Below are 22,767 nucleotides of genomic sequence, written 5' to 3' on the forward strand. Positions count from 1 at the left end.
AAAGAGCAGCTTTATATTCCACCAGGGACCAGGAGGGCCATTCAGGGTCAACAGCCTTTTACAGGATTGCCCTTTATCGAGGCCTTATCAATCTCTCATAGCACTGAGCACATGTAATATCACTGGCCTGGGATAATTTCCATGAGCAGAAAAGGAGTGGTTTTACACACATCTGAGTCCCTTCAGAAGGAAAAGGGGAAAAAATAACAGAGTAAAGACACTACAAGCATTAAAACCCGGTTTGTATCAACCAGATGGTGATGATATAACATTTCAAATGTACATGGACTTCGTGGACAGAAAAAAGGCCAGGCTGATTTACCGAGCCCTAATTTGCACATCACTGAGACACATGGAAGCGCACTGTGCTTACACAATTAACATGACTTGGAAGTTGCCCAGAGAAAGTCAAGTAGCTGTGTTCTTCAACACTGCAGCCATATCACTGGGAGACGTACCACCCCCTGCCCCCCTGGTATGGGATCTCTTCTTTCTGGTTGCTTTTTACTATCTTCTTTTTGTCTTTCCTTTTACTTTTCCAAATTGTATGAGCAAAATTGGCAGAAGTGTCTGGACTGCCCAAACTCCATGATTATTTGGACAATCTTAGTGAGTTTGCCAATGAGGACCTGGACCTGCTAAGGAGCCCCCTGCGCCCACACAAAGTGGGTGTGTGTGTAACTGTAACTGTTATAATATCAGCATGTTTCATCTCATCTGTGATTATAACATACGTACATTATTAAAGAAACACACTCAACCCCCCCCCCCCCCCCCCCCACACACACACACAATCCATCCATCCATTATCCAAGCCGCTTATCTGAATTCGAGTTGTGGGATGCTGGAGCCTATTCCAGCAGTCACTGGGCGGCAGGCAGGGAGACACCCTGGACAGGCCGCCAGGCCATTGCAGGGCCAACACACACACACACACACATATCTAGAGACAATTTAGTATGGCCGATACACCTGACCTATATGTTTTTTGACTGTGGGAGGAAACTAGAGCACCCAGGGGAAACCCACACAGACATGGGGAGAACGTGCAAACTCCACACAGAGGACGACCTCCAAGGTTGGACTACCACCGGGTTTCGAACTCAGGAACTTCTTGCTGTGAGGCGACTGCGCTAACCAATGCGCCACCGTGCTTCATTTAGAATCATATACACACACGCACGCACACACAGTCAAGCTAAAATCACTAGTGAGTGAGGTGAAAGTGAGTGTTACCAGTGCCTCGACTGCGTCCTCTCTTCCAAGGTCCTGCTGCCCAGCCGCCTGCAGCTGATGCCACAAGCCTGTACAGATATTCTGTAAGGTTGTGTATGAATGAGTATGTATGTGTGTGTGTGTGTGAGAGAGAGAGAGAGAGAGATAAGTGTGTACATGGGTTTGGATGGGACATTTAAAGACTTATGTCAAAGACATGGCAATTCTTTTTTGCTCATACACTTTTGATGCATAGTTTATATGTGTGGTCAACAAACAAAACTGTTTCCTCCAATAACCCCACTTGATATACAGTGCATCCGGAAAGTATTCACACCCCTTCACTTTCCCCAAATTTTGTGATGTTACAGCCTTATTCCAAAATGGATTAAATTCCTTTTTTTTTCCTCATCAATCTACACACAATACCCCATAATGACAAAGCGAAAAAGGTTTTGTAGAAAAGTTTGCAAATGTATTAAAAATAAAAAACTGAAATATTGCATGTACATAAGTATTCACACCCTTTACTCAGTACTTGGTTGAGGCACCCTTGGCAGCGATTACAGCCTCAAGTCTTCTTGGGTATGAAGCTACAAGCTTGGCACACCTATATTTGGGGTATTTCTCCCATTCTCCTCTGCAGATCCTCTCGAGCTCTGTAAGGTTAGATGGGGAGTGTCGCTGCACAGCTATTTTCAGGTCTTTCCAGAGATGTTCAATGGGATTCAAGCCTGGGCTCTGGCTGGGCCACTCAAGGACATTCACAGACTTGTCCTTCGTTGTCTTGGCTGTGTGCTTAGGGTCGTTGTCGTGTTGAAAGGTAAACCTTTGCCCCAGTCTGAGGTCCTGAGCACTCTGGAGCAGGTTTTCATCAAGGATCTCTCTGTACTTTGCTCCATTCATCTTTCCCTCGATCCTGACTAGTCTCCCAGTTCCTGCCACTGAAAAACATCCCCACAGCATGATGCTGCCACCACCATGCTTCACTGTAGGGATGGTATTAGCAAGGTGATGAGAGGTGCCTGGTTTCCTCCAGACGTGACATTTGGCATTCAGGCCAAAGAGTTCAATCTTGGTTTCATCAGACCAGAGAATCTTGTTTCTCATGGTCTGAGAGTCCTTCAGGTGCTTTCTGGCAAAATCCAAGCGGGCTGTCATGTGCCTTTTACTGAGCAGAGGCTTCCGTCTGGCCACTCTACCATAAAGGCCTGATTGGTGGAGTGCTGCAGAGATGGTTGTCCTTCTGGAAGGTTCTCCCATCTCCACAGAGGAACGCTGGAGCTCTGTCAGAGTGACCATCAGGTTCTTGGTCACCTCCCTGACCAAGGCCCTTCTCCCCCCGATTACTCAGTTTGGCTGGGCGGCCAGCTCTAGTCAGAGTCCTGGTGGATCCAAACTTCTTCCATTTACGAATGATGGAGACCACTGTGCTCTTCGGGACCTTCAAAGCTGTAGAAATTTTTTTGTACCCTTCCCCAGATCTGTGCCTCGATACAATCCTGTCTCGGAGGTCCACCGACAATTCCTTTGACTTCATGGCTTGGCTTCTGCTCTGACATGCACTGTCAACAGTGGGACCTTATATAGACAGGTGTGTGCCTTTCCAAATCATGTCCAATCAATTGAATTTACTACAGGTGGACTCCAATCAAGATGTAGCAACATCTCAAGGATGATCGGTGGAAACAGGATAAACCTGAGCTCAATTCTGAGTGTCATAGCAAAGGGTGTGAATACTTATGTACATGCAATATTTCAGTTTTTTATTTTTAATAAATTTGCAAACATTTCTACAAAACCTTTTTCACTTTGTCATTATGGGGTATTGTGTGTAGATTGATGAAAGAAAAAAAAAGGAATTTAATCCATTTTGGAATAAGGCTGTAACATAAAATGTGGGGAAAGTGAAGGGGTGTGAATACTTTACGGATGCACTGTAGATTCATATTACAATCTGATTACTTCACTTAAGAGACAGAAGTGACACAATTGGATCCAGCCTGCTTTAATAAAATATTTTGTCAGATTTTGTTGGTGTGCTTACAAAACACACAGAAGTTTGTATTACAATTCTCAGTGTTGTGCAGTTGCAAGTAAAAGATGCCATAAGTTATTGATGTAGCTAAGAGCACATGCTTTGAGACATTTTCTACATATAATCACATTTAAAAACTTAAAAAAAATTTCTCACTGTCCCTATCATTGCTGATTACGTGCACCTTCATATATGGACGTGTGCATTTCAGTGATTACCAGTAAAATGTTGTAGGCTATAATCCCGAGCCTGTGTCTCTCTCCCAGTATACACTAACACCGAATCGTTTCCACGGCAATGGAACCGACTTTCACTGGTTGGACAACCGTCAAGGTAAACGTGAACAGAGCGGTGGTGGACAGTGGCGAGATTAATAGGAAGACTGATGGGAGGTTTGTTGTCATCACTTCGAATGGTCAGACCCCTCACACAGCCTCCCAGGCCTGTGAGAAAAATGAGTACACAAAATCAAAGAAATGGGGAAAAGAGAGGGATTAGTCTTTCGAATTGTATTCCAAATTCATGAAATTATAATAGTCTCATGTTTCACATTTTAAATCCGTTCCAAGAGAGAGCTGTCTGCCTTAACATTTTAGGTCTCATTTAGCCTCATAAAACAATTATAGTCACTTTTATTATGGCTTGATGCTCCTTAATATACATATCTATATCTATGTATGTATGTATGTATGTATGTGTGTGTATATACACACACACACACACACACACACACACACACACACACACACACACACACACACACACACACACACACACACACTATATGTACAAACGCATTGGGATACCTGGCCATTACACCTACAGGAGCTTTTATGACATCCAATTCTAAATCCATAGGAATTAATAGGAAGTTGCCCCCCCCTTGCAGCTATAACTGCTTCCACTTTTCCGGGAAGGCTTTCCACAAGATTTTGGAGTGTGTCTGTGGGAATTTTTGTCTATTCACCCAGAAGAGCATTTGTAAGGTCAGGCACTGATGTTGGACGAGAAGACCTGGCTCGCAATCTCCATTCTAGTTCATCCCAAAGGTGTTCGACCGAGTTGAGGTCAGGGCTCTGTGTGGGCGAGTCAAGTACTTTGACACCAAACTCACCCAACCATGTCTTAATGGACTTTGCTTTGTGCACTGGGGCACAGTCATGCTGGAACAGAAAAGGGCCCTCCCCAAACTGTTCCCACAAAGTTGGAAGCATAGAATTGTCCAAAATGTCTTGGTATGCTAAAGCATTAACATTTCCCTTCACTAGAACTAAGGGGCCTAGCCCAACCCCTGAAAAACAACCCCATACCATTATCCCTCCTCCACCAAACTTTACAGTTGGCACAGTGCACTCACGCAGGTAACGTTCTCCTGGCATCTGCCAAACCCAGACTCATCCATCAGACTGCCAGACAGAGAAGTGTGATTCGTCACTCCACAGAACACGTTTCCACTGCTCCAGAGTCCAGTGGCAGCATGCTTTACACCACTCCATCCAATGCTTGGCATTGTGCTTGGTGATGTAAGGCTTGCATGCAGCTGCTCGGCCATGGAAACCCATTCCATGAAGCTCCCGGCGCACAGTTTTTGCGCTGATGTTAATGCCAGAGGACGTTTGGAACTCTGCAGTTCTTGAGTCAACAGAGTGTTGGCGACTTTTACGCACTATGCACCTCAGCACTCGTTGACCCTACTGTGTGACTTTATGTGGTCTCTCACGTCATAGCTGAGTTGCTGTTGTTTCTAAACACTTACACCTTTCAATAATACTACTTACAGTTGACCGTGGAATATCTAGCAAAGAAGAAATTTCACGAACTGACTTATGCAAAGGTGGCGTCCGATGACAGTACCACACTTGAATTCACTGAACTCTTCAGAATGACCCATTCTTTCACAAATGTTTGTAAATGCAGCCTGCATGCCTAGCTGCTTGATTTTATACACCTGTGGCAATGGGTCTGAATGAAACACCTGAATTCAATGATTAAGAGGTGTGTCCCAATACTTTTGTACATATACGTAGTGTATATGTGTGTGTGTGTATATATATATATATATGTGTGCGTGTGTGTGTGTGCATACACACAGGGTGTTGTGATGCGTCTAGTGCAGCAGTGTGTAGTTGGAGGGAAGGTGCATGTGTTCTTCCAACCCGCTTGTGTCCTTCCTGCCCTTAGCTTGCTGCCGCTGGCTAGCCTTTGTGGCGAATAGGGAAGCATGCTAGCGTGTAAGCCTTCCCTTGCCAGTACATAGCCTCTCCTTCACCAAGACTCCTGCCAGGCCTCCCCGTGGCCACACGTGGTAACTGGGGTCTTGCGGCCCCAGGCTAACTTGGCAGGGGATCTCGGAGCAGCAGTGGGCCCCAGAGATATGGTGTGCAGGCCCACCCTGGTGGACACGCCCTGGCACCTATCAACCACTGCCCCGCTGCCTTGTGGGTGAGTCTGGAAGACATAAGGCTAAGGGAGCTCACCCCAACAGAAAAGCAAGCTGTGGCGGCACGCTTCGAGGCGGTTTCCAAAAAACTGGATTTCCGGCAGCCCCCTGCAGTTGTGTGGAGGTGCCGGTCGTCTAGGGATTCCCCTTGCCATCGGAACCATCTCCTATACAATCAAGTCATGTGGCGTTGGGAGAAGCGCACCCCCCATGCCACTTTAAAAACCATCTCTGCGCAGGTATCTTCTGCTATCTGAGTCCTCAAAGGACCCACAAATAGAAGAAGATGGTCATCATCGGGCACGATGGACAACCAGCAAGCAATATATATGTGTGTGTGTGTGTATATATATATATATATACACACACACACATATATACTATATAGCCAACTTGGCAGCTGATGAGTGCGTGACGCACGAAACAGGCTTGTACTGCGATGAATTAAAGTTGTTTTTTTTCCTACATATATCTTATTATTCTGCTCCTCATTTGTTGAGCACTTTGAGCACTTTTATCAACAACATTGACGGTTTCCGGAAAAGAAAAAAAACCCGCTATATATATATATATATATATATATATATCTCAATATGGATACAGGAAAAAAGATTTTAATGCATAGCAGTACAGGCCTGTTTCGTGCATCTTGCACTCATCAGCTGTTCGCAGGAAACAGGCCTGTACTGCTATGCATTAAAATCTTTTTTCCTGTGTCCGTGTTGATATTCCGCTCCTCATTAGTCGAGCACTCAACACCATTGACGGTTTTGGATATATATGTGTGTGTGTGTGTGTGTGTGTGTGTGTGTGTGTGTGTGTGTGTGTGTGTGTGTGTGTGTGTGTGTGTGTGTGTGTGTGTGTTTATACCATGTCTGTGACTTCTTCTGGCCAGATCTGGATGCATTAGCTCAGTGGGCACGCCGCCCACATATACCGGTGAATCAACTATCAATCTCTTCTCTCCTCCTTCCCCCCTCATTTCCTCTGCCCAATCATTGACTGTGGCAGAGAAGACTGAACTATGCTTTGACAATGAGAGTTGGTTCCAGTCTCCATCACAGTAGCTAAGCCCAATCCACATGCCAAGCTCAGTCACATGACCTCCCAAGGAAATTACGAAGGAAAGTAGACCGCCTTCCAGCTCCACCTGAAAAGCATACACAATTGCAAGAACACACACACACACACACACACACACACACACACACACACACACACACACACACACACACACACACACACACACATAAAATGTGCTTCAGAGGCTATGAAAATTATCATGAGTAAACTTGTCTCAGAACCAACATCTTTCAATTTCTTGCATGACCTACAATTCATTTGGCATACAACTTCACTGCTTTGTGTTGTATCAGCTATTTAGTGTGCCTGATGAATTTCTGAAACTCTTCAACGGAGTCTAGCAAAAAAGATGCGTATTAGAGAGATGTCAGCCATCTAAAATTAGAGGTGGAATTACCGCTGACAACACAGGTAATCAGTTAACATCATTTACTACTGAGGCACCAGGAAACCCCCTACTTTCAATTTCTAAACATTTTTTAAAACAATTTATCTCATCTACAGACACAGTCTGAAATTATTCTTTAACCCTATGTTTAAATTCAGCAGTTTCAAAGGGTTTGGTCAAGGTAATGTACCTGCTTGCCCTGGAAAACAACAGTTGTAGAATAATTTTGGTTCTGGGTCATAGCCAAAACATTGAGCGTGTGTGAGCATGTGTGTTTTATATTGGAGATTGGGCACTATAGTGTGTACTATTTACCAGCAAGTAGTCATCAGAGTGTGTGCTGTACGTGAATATCAGCAGAGCATTGAGCTGATCTGTTCTAAATTCCATACTTATGTCAAAATCCACTCCGCCGCTGAACACATTGCTACCCAATTCCAAGTAACCTGAAATGATGAAAACATCATTAACAAAAAGCATATAATTGCATTACCTGACCAGGGACAGCAGATAGGAATCAAGGCATATTTGTTAGAGCTGTCAACCTTTTTTTTTCCAACTTAAAACTAAATTCAAAATTTGTAAAATGTTTAAATTCACATGTGTAATATGTTTAAAAGACTTAAATGACAGCATAATTATCATACTTATTGTTAAATTTATCAGCAGTAAACAGCATCATTATCACGTTAGTAATATCAACAAGCAAAAAAAAAATCCATCTATTTAACTCTGAAACAAGAGAGATAAGGTAGCCTGAAATAACACTAACAGCACTCCAACAAACACGGCAATTACATGTCCAGATAAAGGATGTTCTTTTAAAAACGACTAACCAAAAAAGAATAAGAAAAAAAAAAGGAGAACCAAAAAAGCAAAATCAAATGATCAATATCAGCATCATCAATAACACTAAATTTGACTTTTTCTACCTTGACCCAGAAAATGAGCACCCTCATCCACTTGGACGGGACATCCCTCCCAGCTCTCATAGGCTGCCACCCTCTCAGTTGTACTAGACCAATCCAGAGGCTTCCACTCTTCTGATGGGCTGTCAATCATCTTCAACCACACATCTCTAATGCAACCAGAGAACCCCTGCCGCACCATCCGGATATCCCCTGATAAGACAGGTGAGCGAGAAGGCCATCAAGGTCAATCTTTCAGATTTCAGCACTGCTTCACACAAACCGCTTCAATCTATGCTATTGTGTAACTTTTTTCACTCTATCTTTTCATATAATTATGACCCACAATAAGCTTGAACTGTATGATTGATACAGTAGGCTGATCATTAAAGGGATTAACAAGTGTCAACAAAAATTACCCTGTTTGTTGAACCCACAAGGGTGATCAAAAACGTTCTTGGTTGGTATAGAAGGCGGTGTAGAGTGAAGAAGATGGTGAAGAATGGCAAGAATACACTAACCTGAATCACCTCTGAGCAGAGTGAAATCTTCAGGTAGCCCCCCAATAAACACCCCCGTGTTCTCACCGATAATGGTGCTGCCGCTGGAAGCTGATGCTTGACCTGGTGGAGAAAGAAGAGGTAGTAGAGAGAGTCAGAGAGTGAGGAGAGTGGCAGGAGAGGACAAGAAAAAAGAAAACAGGAAAGAAGAGGGTAAGACGAAGCTAGACCATAACTTTGAGGGAGGGGTGGGAATAGGGATGAAAAACAGAAAAAGTAACACAAGGAGGAAACATAAGGATAGGATGAGGGAGAACGGGACAGCGATATAGAATAGTGAAAAGGGTCACATGGAGGGAACTGAAAAACTGGGAAAAATAAAAGAAATAGGACTCTTTCGTGTGTGTGTGTGTGTGAGGCCTTATTATCCTCATCAGACTACCACAGAGTGGCTGGGATTAACCTGACTAATACCTCTGTATGGAGTTGGAGGTTTACACACAAACATAGACACACATCTATCTATACACTTTATATGTACAAGTATGCAAACAAGTACACACATAAACATGCACTGGTCAGTATGAATATGAGCTGAGTAACCTCTGTATTGATTGTTGACAACGATTGTTCCCACGGCCCCTCGCCTTGTTGCCATGATGCTGTGCCAGTGTCCATCATCATAACGACGGCCTCCATCACCACGAACGCCCACAGCCACCGCAGAGCCCTACACATACATACACACATATAAATGTACAACACAGATCTAGTAACTATACAGACACATTTGAATTGTAATGTTACTAAACCTGAGAGGATGTACATTCTTTTCCCAATCCTTAACTCTATCCACAACTCTCCAAACTATGCGCTAAAACAGTAACCCTTAACATTAACCTGACACCAAGCCACCTCAGAAAGAAGAAAGACTACTTTTCAAATTACAGGTCAATACACCATCCTTGCATTACAGGATATTTTCAATCATATGAGTATGTTGTGAAGACATTTGGGAGGAACACGCACGCATGCACACGCGCGCGCGCGCACGCACGCACGCACGCACGCACGCACACACACACACACACAGATCCACTCTAAAGAGTCTGAACACACAATGAAAACATCAAAGTATTGTTACAGGGTGTTTGTTCTGTGGTCTATTAAGTATGACATCATTGTTGTGATCAGCTTTTAGCTGGTAGGCAAAGAGTACTGTTGTAAAAGAAGGATGGGCTGACAAGCACGCACGCGCACACACACACACACACACACACACACACACACACACACACACATACACACACACACTCAGAGTGATGAAGATTTAATAATAAGATCAATAAATGTATGAATGCCAGAGTATATCAGCTCCGACATCTTTAGTACCATCGCTAGACAGCTCTACTTAACAAGACAACCAGTTAGGGGAGAGTCTCTCTTTTGCGCTCTCTCACTCTCACAAAACACAAAACAGGAGCCTACACACGAGCTGGCTTTCAGTCTGCTCATTTCTTTTTGTTTTCAACAACTGTCTTCCCAAATTTACTTTGAGGCCTATTTCAATTTATCAAACTCAATAACAAAGTTAAAATCCTGAAGGATTTTGTTTACTGACACCTATTTACTATTTAGTGGTGTTTGGGCACTCCTATTCCAAGATTCAAATGAACTGCCGTGACTATTACCGTATTTCCTGGACTGTAAGTTGCTGTTTTTTAACTCGTCTGGCTGGTCCTGTGACTCAAGCAACTTTTATAAACGTACTTTTGTCGCATGAATACACTGCATTTCAACTAAGGCCACTAGATGGCACTGATTAATCTTGTGACTCAATTGAAAATACTATACCGCCATATAAATGCAACTTATACACCGAAGCGACTTATCACTCATATATTTTCGTTATGTGTGTGTGTGTGGTGTTAGTGTGTGTGTGTGTGTGTTAGTTAGTGTAGATAGGGGGACCGAAAACTAAAGCACTTATGATCCTAATTCTTTTTGGAGGTGGTAGGTATTGTCTCAGAGAGTAAGGGAAAAATCCCAGAAAATTAAAATTATGCATAATTATGCATAATTATGCAAAATATGCATTTTTCTAAAAATGGCTAAAAACCACTTTTCTCAGCATTTCAGATGATTTTGAGCATCTTTGATTTTTTTCCCCTATATAAAATTGTTTTTTCTGGGACAGAAATGTTTTGGCATTATGCAAAATATATGCATTTTTGCAAAAATGCATTTATGATCCTAATTTTATTTGGAGGTGGTAGGTATTGTTCCAGAGAGGACCAGAAAAATAGCAGAAAATTAAAATATAATTATAATAATTATGCATAATTATGCAAATATGCATTTTCTAAAAATGGCTAAAAACCACTTTTCTCGGCATTTCAGATGATTCTGAGCATTTGGGGGGAGGGAGTTGGAGTGGGGGGGGGTTAGGGGCAGGGGGAAGGTGGTTAGCTGGCAGGATGAAGAGGAGGGAGATTTAGACGGGTGGATAACCAAACCGCTACATTGTAGCGGGGTTCTTCTAGTATATATATATATATATATATATATAAATGTGTTTTTCCCCTTGTAAAAACACGTTTTTTACTGAGTGCAACTTATAGGCCGAAGGCGACTTGTAGTCCAGGAAATACGGTAGGCCTGCACATTCCATAATTTCCAAACAAAAAACATGGTGGTACCTAGGTTTTAGCTATTGAGTTTGCAGTATGTGTTAGTGCCAGTGGCAGCGGCTGACTCAAAGTTTTGGTGAAGAAAGAATTTGAGATGTAAAATTATACATATCTACAGCCATATAAGACACTGGTAACTTCAAACTGTTTGACTTGGGTCCTGCTCCAGTTGAGGCGCTATTAAAGAACAGTAGAACACTATTGTGGTTATATGAAGTAGCTCCCCATGGTAGATGTACACCAGGGCATGAAGCACAAATAGAATGCATGATCAGAGACCCTTCCCCTGATAAAGGTTAAGAAAAGAGAAAAAGTATAAGCAATACTTAACATGACCGTGTCCCACACACTTGCTACACTAGGTTATATCTCAGTTTGTTGGGCCTGCTTGTCTGGCAACAATTACTTTCAGAAAAATGGTTATCCCTGAAATTCCTCTAGAGCTTCTGGCAAAATTTGGGCAGAAGACTTGAGCATTGTTCTTCCCAAGTTTCAATTGCATGCTCACACAACAGCAAAGACTCTGACTCTTGGATGAGTACAGGATGGTCACTGTCATATGTTAATACTTTCACAGTTTCAGTTGACAGTCAACATCACTGAGTTTGGAAATGTACACTACCGTTCAAAAGTTTGGGATCACCCAAACAATTTCGTGTTTTCCATGAAAAGTCACACTTATTCACCACCATATGTTGTGAAATGAATAGAAAATAGAGTCAAGACATTGACAAGGTTAGAAATAATGATTTGTATTTGAAATAAGATTTTTTTTACATCAAACTTTGCTTTCGTCAAAGAATCCTCCATTTGTGGCAATTACAGCATTGCAGACCTTTGGCATTCTAGCTGTTAATTTGTTGAGGTAATCTGGAGAAATTGCACCCCACGCTTCCAGAAGCAGCTCCCACAAGTTGGATTGGTTGGATGGGCACTTCTTTGAGCAGATTGAGTTTCTGGAGCATCACATTTGTGGGGTCAATTAAACGCTCAAAATGGCCAGAAAAAGAGAACTTTCATCTGAAACTCGACAGTCTATTCTTGTTCTTAGAAATGAAGGCTATTTCATGCGAGAAATTGCTAAGAAATTGAAGATTTCCTACACCGGTGTGTACTACTCCCTTCAGAGGACAGCACAAACAGGCTCTAACAGGTACTATTTAATGAAGATGCCAGTTGGGGACCTGTGAGGCGTCTGTTTCTCAAACTAGAGACTCTAATGTACTTATCTTCTTGCTCAGTTGTGCAACGCGGCCTCCCACTTCTTTTTCTACTCTGGTTAGAGCCTGTTTGTGCTGTCCTCTGAAGGGAGTAGTACACACCGGTGTAGGAAATCTTCAATTTCTTAGCAATTTCTCGCATGGAATAGCCTTCATTTCTAAGAACAAGAATAGACTGTCGAGTTTCAGATGAAAGTTCTCTTTTTCTGGCCATTTTGAGCGTTTAATTGACCCCACAAATGTGATGCTCCAGAAACTCAATCTGCTCAAAGAAGTGCCCATCCAACCAATCCAACTTGTGGGAGCTGCTTCTGGAAGCGTGGGGTGCAATTTCTCCAGATTACCTCAACAAATTAACAGCTAGAATGCCAAAGGTCTGCAATGCTGTAATTGCCACAAATGGAGGATTCTTTGACGAAAGCAAAGTTTGATGTAAAAAAAATCTTATTTCAAATACAAATCATTATTTCTAACCTTGTCAATGTCTTGACTCTATTTTCTATTCATTTCACAACATATGGTGGTGAATAAGTGTGACTTTTCATGGAAAACACAAAATTGTTTGGGTGATCCCAAACTTTTGAACGGTAGTGTATGTGTATGGAAAAAGTGAATTTCCAGATTAAACACACACCTTTATTAGGTACCAAACATAGAAGGACAATGATATCCTCCCTACTGTACCTGAGCTGTATAGCACCACGCTTAGGACGTGTGACCAAGTGCCCCCACTGTTTTCTCTTTAATAAACTCTATCTCATACCGACACTAATTCATCCTCATCTACCTCCACGCATGTGCACACGCACGCACGCACGCACGCACGTGCGCGCGCGCACACACACACACACACACACACACACACACGAACAAAGGGCTTATTCCCATTACTTTCTCCAGATAAGCAGCATTTATTAAAAAAATGTTGGAATTTACGCTTCCTGCTACACCTGGCAACTCCCTACAGAGTGTGTGCATGCATGTGTGTGAATGTGTCGTGTGTGTATAAGAGAAACAGTTTGAGTATGCACAGTAATGTGCATGTCACTGCATGTGTGTATACAAGTAAGTTTATGTGTTAAGCCAATCACTTAAGGAGAGGAGAGGGACCTAGTGACGTTCTGCACTTACACTGGATGGTACATCATCTATCTGCTGTTATCTCTCCACCCCTTTCTCTCTCTCTCTTCTAATTCACTTATTTTCTCTCTTCATCTCTCACTCATGTTTTTCACTTCCTCTCATTTTCAGCATAGGTAGAAACAGGGCCATTCCAAGGGGTCATGGAATCTCACCATTTCCAGTAAGGTTAATAAGTCCACTTTCTGTCACCTTTGGTTTCAGTCAACATTCACCAATTTAAATTTCAATAAGTCGCTTAATGCAACACAGTGATTCTCTGCGATACATCTTTCTTATCCCAGACAACTGCATAATCATAAAAATGTGATTCAGGATGTAAAAATGGTAACAGGCCAAAACTTACACAGTAGTTACAAAACAACGTAGAACTATGTAAAAACATTATAAGATAAATGTAACAGGGTTCGGCAGGTACACTTGCTCTGAGTAAGCTTAATTGACCCAGGACAGGTTAAGCTGTGCCTGTATACACAAATACAACACACAAACAGAGAAAAAAGTGGGAGCTGCAGAGCCACAACAAGCTATTTCCCCTCTAGACTCAAGGCTGCAGACATCTTGCTGCTTTAATGTACTGTTCTTATCTCTGGTGTTTTAACCATTGTGTGTTTTTAATCTTCTGCAAGCATGTCATTAGTGTGCCATTACTGTGGCGTAGGTTTGTCACACTAACATAGCTGGTAACATACATAGCGCTTTCATTCGGCCAATAGATAAGATTACTCTGTACCTATCTGCAAAAAAAAAAATAGAAAAAAAATTTGCAGTGATGGCTTTACATTACAATACACAGCCTACTTTAATTAGCCTAAATTAAAAGATTTTGAACCTTGTGCATTTAAAAATAAAAATATACATGACACAGGATGATAGAGATATCACAATTGTTGTAAGAATACACCAAAGACTTGGAGATTTCATTAGTAAGAGACAGTTGCTCTTCCCTTTTTTTCTAGTTAAGAAGCCATTCCCCTCCATTTCTATCAACCCTCAAGGTTTGAAGGTTGGCTACAGTGGTAAAATCTGAGACTACTAGACTAACTGGTGGTTTGCATGTGTAATTGCGTATGTGCAGCCATATTTGTATACGAGGATAAAGGTGATATTTTGAAAGTGTATGTCAAACTGTGTGTAAATTTTGCGTATCCACACAAATTTGTGTTTTATCACATATCAGCGATCCTCAATAATATGCTAAGGAAAGCTGTGCATATGCAGGTTTTCTTCACAACGCAACACTCCACCAGCTGATTAGCACATCCTCAACTAGACAGGGGAAGACCAACTAGTAAAATCAGCTGGTGAAGTGTTGGGTTGGAAAGAAAACCTGCATACACACTGCACAAGTATGGTATCACTAGCTATATTTCCATCCAACTTTCATGTTCATCAATTTCAAGCAAATAATTAAATTTCACAAAAAAGAAATAATGCAAATGAATGAAAGTGTGTTTCATGAATGTAGGACTATATCCTATACCATATGTCCACACTTCAGAACTCATGAGAGAGATGGACCAGTTGAGACTAAGAAACAGAAGATCATTAGATTAAACTCTTAATCATATGATCTCATTTTACACTCAGTATATGGGTTTCCATTACAACTTATCGGATTTCCTTTTATCAATCCAAATGTTTATCTACATTGGGCAAACATTAAAACTTTGATGCAAATTTGGGGGATTTTACTAGATATCTGCCATTTTTATCAAGCTATTTAAAATGAAGGACAAGATTTGAATGAAAACACTTGGATAGAAATGGGTTACTGTCATATATCTTAATGGGCTTACTGTATTGACATACTTGAATTTCACAATGAAAGCACGTTTGGTGTTACAGGGGCTCCTGATAAGTTTATGTCCAAGCTACTAGATTACTGGATACAACGACTCAACATACACATATACCAACTGCACACACAGACGCAATTACAGAACTGTACATAACAGAAACTTGAGAGTAAACAAACAACCATACACACAGACAACCAGTCACATACTCTATAAGGAGTTGTACATAATAATAATGACAGCACGAGCTCACATGCACATGCAGACATTAGACAGTCAGATTTACAGACACACACACACACACACACACACACAAAGAAAAATGACAGCTCTAAGTACTGTGATCTGTCCCCTGGCAATGAGAAGCAAATGTATGACTCTGAAGGTGATACTGTAATCTACCCAAAGCAGGCACATTTACATATTAATCTGAATTGAATACGGAAGACAATGACACTATGTAGGCATGTGCACCCTGTGGCACAAATATGTATGAACATACGGTTGCACATACGGTTGCATATACAAACACACTTATGTCCAGTACCATTAAACTATAAACTATATCTTTGAAGAATTGGTATTAATATACAGAACACAATGTGTTGGGGGGGGGGGAATCCTCTAATTGTGACCTTTATTAGATGGTAGAGGGGCTGGTATACTTCAACATTAAACCACTAAAACAGAAACTGGAATCTATGTTAGGCAAGAACAATCTGAAAATTAGGGCTGTGCAATATAACCAAAATCTCATATCTCAATAAAAGTAATTTCATATCCTGATAACAATAACGACACATATCATGATATAGGACATTTTCTGTAAATTCAATGAATAGATAGTTTCTGGTCCCCCCCCCCCCCCAGCACACACTGCATGTGTGTGGAGGGGCAGCCCGCCCTCGCTGAACCTAAGAGAGCAGAGCAGAGTAGCGTGACAATAAATGACAGCAAAACATAGCAGAAACTCTCAAACTGAGCTAAATTGAAACGAGTGCACATAAACTAGGTAAACAACATAAATAAACAGTCTCTAATGCGTTTTGCTGTCATTTATGGTCTCGTTAGTTTCTCGTCTCCACTCCTCTGCTTTACCGCGGGCAGGACTCAGCCCCTCCACACAGAGCTCAGCAGAGCGGAGAAGAGACAGAGCGGTGCAGAGTTGACGACAACTACACTAGTTACATTACCGTAAGTGTAATAAAAGCTTTGTGAGTAAAAAGCCAATAACAGTAATTTATTAATGTAATACTCATATTTTGCACAAAAAAATTGATCATCTTCTTGGACCCTCACTAAACGGCTTGAATCCAAACTTGATGGGGCTTTCACGAGAATGCTGCACGCTGCACTAAATGTATCCTGGAAGAAGCGTCCTACAAAGAAGTGTCTCTATGGCAATATACCCGCCATTTCAAACAACTATCCGAGAACGAAGGGTTTGATTTGCTGGTCATTACTGGAGGAGCAAGAAGAACTTGCAAGCGACACTCTGCTTTGGTCACCCAAATACGGAAAGACATGTGTGGGAAGGCCTACAAGAAATTACATCAATCAACTTGTTGACGACACAGGATGTCCATCTGAGGATCTTCCAGCTGCTACGCAGGATAGAGATGGGCGGCGTGAGAGAGTCAGAGCCATCCGAGGATACTCGACCTGATGATGATGATGATGATGCGCAAAATATGGACAGACTCCAAATGATGAAAAATATTGCCGTAAATACTATGATTTGCGACCCAATGAAACAAACAATCGAGCATAATATGAAACGATAGACATTTTACTATTTTCACACGATAAAAACCGTCATATCGCACAGCTCCAATGAAAATCTCAACAACCTGGGAGTCTGGAAATCAGGAGATAACTACTTTTCAATTTAAGTAGATTTTATTTTAGAGGAGCAATCACACTGAGACCATAGAATGTTAAAGATCAATGGACTCTCATTTGGGTGTCCAATAAAATCCCACACCCAGCGAGCATCTACAGATCATTCTCTTACTTTATCTCCAACCCCCTTGCATCTCTCTCTCTTTCAGTGTAGGTGGAAATGGAGGATATAGCTCACCGGTGAATGCTAGTAAGTTCTCCAAAGCCAGAGTAAAGTGGGCTGGTTGTATGGGTCTAATGTTATTGAGTTGTCAAGTACTGTGATGTTTTAATATTTGAGGCCCAGGGATTAATTGACTCATCATCCATTGGCGCACAAACTAGGAGTCATCAGGACACTGTACCACTGAGCTGACAATGTCCCCACTGACACAGCGGCCGGGGAAGGGGAGAAATCCCACATTAAACAGGCCCTCGTTAAATGTGGTTATCCTAACTGGGCGATTGTCAAAGCCAGAAAGATGCCCAAACAGTGCGCCAGCCAACCGAAGAGAGAAGGACAACAGCTGCTCAAGTGTAAACCAGTGGTGATTCCATATGTGGCGGGAGTTTTGGAAAAGTTGAGGTTTTTTTTTTTTTGGGGGTCTGTGGTGGTGTAGCAGTCTAAGCATCGGCTTTGTGTCGATGCAGTTGCCCACTGGGGACCGGGGTTTGCGCCCTGGTCTCGTCAGATGCGACTATGGCTGGACTCGATCAAGCAGCAATAATTGGCAACGCTGTCTTTGGGAGGGGGGTGGAGTCAGCTTGTGTTCATCACATGAAGGTGTTTCTGGGTGTGTTGGAAAAAGCAGTGGTTCGACCTGGATTTGCCTCGTCATGAAAGGCATCTCCTTCGAGACTGCCGGCCGGAGAGATGCAGCTGGCAAACGCATGCAGTACAAGGGTGGGTGTTCGAACTAAAACAGGGCTCGACTGGCCACTAAATTTGAAGAAAAAGGGAAAAATCAGAAAGAAATTTAGGAAAGAAAAAAAAAAGGTTGAAGATTCAAGAAAGGACTGGTTGTTAAAATCCCTAATGTTTGCACTGCAACAGTTTCGGTGGGAAATAAAATGGAGATGGCTGCCAAGGTCACATTGCCACCACCAGGACACATCGTCAGTTGTGTACCTCAGCATCACAGGGTGTTTCGGCCTTTTGTCACAAGACACCCCCCGCTGAGGCAGGTCCACCACAGGTTGATCGGTCCTGGGTGTGTGCCCTGTGGTTAGCTGTTCACCCTGGCAGCCCAGACGGTGTCTCTCCTTTTGATCCAGATCCAGTGGCTAGTCCTCTCAGCAGTGTCGGCTAGCTCTTTGATTGCTCTCCTGTGGGCCTGCCCCGACTCCTAGTTCTCTCAGGAGTTTTGCTGTGGAGCTGGCAACAAATCCCCTACAACCCACCTCCACAGGGCGCACCTTCACCTTCCAGCCTCTGTCCTCTGCTTCGGCTGCTAGGTTGATGTACCGCAGCTTCTTACGCTCGTAGGCTTCATCGACTGCATCCTCCCAGGGGACTGTCAGCTCGATGATGTAAGCGAGCTGGCAAGAATTGGACCAGAGGATGAGGTCTGGTTGCAAGGTGGTTGTTGCGATCTCTGTTGGGAAGATGAGCTTCTGGCCTAAGTCCACCCGCATTTCCCAATTCCTGGCTGAGTTTAGTGAGCCTAAGTCAGGAAGTGAAGGGTTGGCCTTCAGTTTATCGCCCTCCCGAACAAAAGCTGGAAAACGCCAGGGCGCTTCCTGGTTGTTGAAGGGTTGGGCATTGATGGAAACCCTCTTGCGCTCGAGTTCAGCTGCCAAGCACCTGAGCACCTGATTGTGTCACCAGGTGTATCTGCCTTGGGTGAGGCTGGTCTCGCAGCCAACCAAGATGTGCTTGAGGGTTGCTGGGGCTGTACACAGGGAGCAAGATGGATTCTCTCCAAGCCAGAGATTTAGATTTGTGGGAGAGGGCAGGGCATCATATGTGGCTTTGATGATGGAACTCAGCCTGTTTGATTCCATGCTCCAGAGCTCACTCCATGTGAGTTTCCTCTCTCCAACACCCTCCCACCTCATCCAGCAGCCCTGTTTGGCTGCTCCTTCCTGCCGGCGAGCCTCCTCTACCACCATAGTTCGCCGTTCGGTAGTAGTCGCCTTTTGCCAGGTAGGTGTTTTTGTTCCCAGGCCAAGGCTGCCTCTGCCTTGTTGAACATGGCCTACTACGTCTTGGAGGTGGAGAGCAGATTTCGCCTCCAGTACAGCTGCAGCTGGGGTCCATTTCTTCCCTGTTGCTAGGGTTGGAGCAACTCCTCTCACTACCGGGTCTCTGGATTCTGTGAGAGACATGTCCAACCTCACTTTGGCACATTTGAATTCCTCAACCAGGCTGGAAATTGGCAGTGTGAGGGCTCCATTGCCGTAGAGTCCAACACTGCTGAGGCACTTTGGCAGTCCAAGCCACTTCCTCACCTGCGAGTTCACTTGCCCCTCCAAGCAATTGGCATGAGATAGTGAGACCTCCTACATGGTTATTGGCCACATGAGTCAGGGTAGCAGCCCAAACTGAAAGCACCAGAGCTTCAACTTCCCAGGCAGTGCAGTGTTGTTGATTTGCCTGAGGCTGCTGACTGTATCCTGACGAAGTTGCTCCAGTTGCTGGGTATCTTTGAGGTCTGCATTGTACCACTGTCTGAGGCTCTTGATGGGCTTCTCCCGGACTGTGGGGATTGGTTGATCACTGATGTAGAACCGTTCACCTGTTAATTGGCCTTTAACAATGGAGATGCTGCAGGATTTGCTTGGTTTAAACTCCATTCGTGCCCACTTGATGTTTTCCTGGAGTTTCTGCAGCAGGCGCCTGGTGCATGGTTTCATTGTTGCTATGGTGGTCAAGTCATCCATGTACGCCCGGATTGGTGGAAGACGCAGGCCATTCCTGGACTTTTTGCCTCCCACCACCCATCGAGATGCACGGATGACAAGCTCCATTGCCATGGTGAATGCCAGAGGGGAAATAGTGCAGCCCGCCATGATGCCTATTTCCAGATGTTGCCAAGTGGTGGTGGTGTTCTGTGTTGTGACACAGAACTGGAGATCCCTAAAATAGGTCTTGACCAACTCTTTGATGTTTTTGGGGACATGGAAAAAATCAAACGCCGTCCACAGTATCTTGTGAGGAACCGATCCAAAAGCGTTGGCGAGGTCTAAGAAAACCACGTGCAGGTCTCTCCGTTCTTTCTTGGCAGCTTGTATTTGGTGCCAGATGATATTAGCATGCTCCAGACATCCTGAGAAGCCATGGATCCCGGTTTTCTGCACTGATGTATCGACAAAGTTGCTTCTTTGCAGGAATGTGGAGAGCCTTTTCGCAATCACGCTAAAGAAACTCTTTCCCTCTACATTTAGAAGGCTGATCTGGCGAAACTGGCTGATGCAGGAAGAGTTCTTCTCCTTGGGGATCAGAATGCCTCCTGCTCTTCGCCATGCCCTGGGTATGACTCTTTTCTGCCATGCCACTTTCATCAGCTTCCAGAGGTATTTCAGGACTCCAGGAGTGTTCTTATAGAGTCTATACAGAATACCACTGGGCCCAGGAGCTGACGTCGATCTTGCCTGCTTTACCGTCCTCTCCACCTCGCTCCATGTGGGGGGTCTTGTGTCCATATGGTGGTCAGGTGGGTGAATTGGTGGCATGTCATCTGGGATGGTGACTGGCTCATGTCTCCGGTCATCAGAGTAGGTCTTCTTTAGGTGCTCTTCCAGATCTCGTATGGGCACTCTGAGGCTCCCATTCTTCTCGCTGTCAAAAGGGCTCTTGACAAAGCTGTAAGGGTTGCTGTAGAAGCGAGTCCTAGCCCGTTCTTTCCTCTTATGCTGTCGCCTGAGGTGTTCTGCTCTTCGCAGCTTTGTCAAACACTGCTTATTTCTGCCTGCAGCGCGTCAAGCCCAACCCTCTGTCCTTCTAGCAAGAGGACAAGGTCAGAGTTGATGGTCTCCCACTCTATCTTCTGGCTTGACTTGGGCCACAGGATTTGAGGTTTTCTTCCTTCCATCTTCCTCTCTGCTGCTGGCTGGGCTCCAGACTGGAGGCCACTGGAGGGTCTATGCAAAGTTGAGCTTCGTCTGGGGTGCTGATACCCTGAGGACTGTGGGGGTTCTCCTGCCTCCGGGCTTCACTCGACTGATTTGGCCTACTTCTTAAAAAGTATTGGTCAATGCGAGGCCCCTTGCCGAGCTCACTAAGGCACTTTTTTTTGCCTTGGTGGATCTTGAGACCCTTCACTGATGTAACCTCTGACCAGCCACAGATGCAGCTCTGCAGCTTTTGTCCTGCCAGTGCTGATGATCCATCGGTTGCAGTGCTCGCATCTCGGTTGCTTTCAAACCCCAAAACACACTGTGCCAGAAATTGGTCCACCTCAAGTATTAGGTCTCCCGGCACAAACAGAGCATTATTGTGTATGCTGTTAAGTGCCAGGAGGATTGCTGTGACTTGTACGTTGGGGATACCAAACAGACACTGGCCAAGAGGATGGCACAACACAGGAGAACTAACACATCAGGCCAGGACTACGCAGTCTACACCCATCTACAAGCCAGTGGCCACTCTTTCAAGGATGAGGATGTGCACATCCTTGGTAGGGAGGAACGCTGGTTTGAACAGGGAGTCAAAGAGGCCATGTATGTGAAGAGGGAATGACTGTCCCTGAACCAGGTGGTGTGTGTGTGTGTGTGGGGGGGGGGGGGCTAAGAGTACATCTGTCACCATTTTACAATGCTGTGATTGCAAACATTCCCAAATCCTCTATGATTAGTACACATGGCCATTGTAACTCTAGCTAATGGTCACGCCTATTTGCATATGAAACTTATCGTTGGTTTTGGTCATTATGCAACTGTATTGTTCATAAGAATGGGGATACCTGTAGTCAGTTTAAACTGAAGAGGTCACTTAGATGAGTGATGACACGTTTCTGTCAATAAACGTTGTCCAGATGAACTGATTCAACTTTCTGTATTAATTTACAGCGTCTGCAACCTGCTTGACCATGTTCGACAGCTAACTTTGAAGTGTGTGTGTGTGTGTGTGTGTGTGTATATGCGCCACACATTGTGTAACCTAACAGCATCTAAACTCATCTCAGCAAGACAGTCAGTGTTTCATAACACTGCTCAACTGCATCATTAGAATGTATGTGTGTGCTTGTGCGTGCGTGTCTCTGTGTGTGTGCCACCTATCTCACTGCTATGTGTGTGGGTCTACTTCTTGTGCATGTAAACACATGCTTGTGCTTGCCTGTAAGCTCAAATATGTGTGTTTAACAACTCACACGTGCATGTGTTTCGAAGGGTACCAGTTTCCTGTGTCACGCTAAATTAGCCCCCTTGCGTGGGTAATCCCATTAGGCTAGCTCAACAGGCTAATGGGGGGATCTAATGGGCCCAACTATATGTATCTAGGGGAACACTAATAAGCCATGACA

At 43.8% G+C, this 22,767-nt stretch overlaps 1 protein-coding gene across 1 annotated transcript in view; it reads right to left on the bottom strand.

Moving 5' to 3' along the window:
- Positions 1–22,767, bottom strand: part of ush2a (Usher syndrome 2A (autosomal recessive, mild)) — a 577,949-nt gene that overhangs the window by 252,520 nt on the left and 302,662 nt on the right. The window contains 7 exon segments of the mRNA XM_056279331.1: positions 1,237–1,317; positions 3,472–3,696; positions 6,564–6,843; positions 7,480–7,610; positions 8,097–8,285; positions 8,594–8,695; positions 9,176–9,302. Of these exon segments, the coding sequence (XP_056135306.1) occupies positions 1,237–1,317; positions 3,472–3,696; positions 6,564–6,843; positions 7,480–7,610; positions 8,097–8,285; positions 8,594–8,695; positions 9,176–9,302 (1,135 nt within the window).

Source organism: Lampris incognitus, chromosome 4 (assembly GCF_029633865.1).
Source record: "Lampris incognitus isolate fLamInc1 chromosome 4, fLamInc1.hap2, whole genome shotgun sequence".
In the NCBI taxonomy this organism is placed as follows: Eukaryota; Metazoa; Chordata; class Actinopteri; order Lampriformes; family Lampridae; genus Lampris; species Lampris incognitus.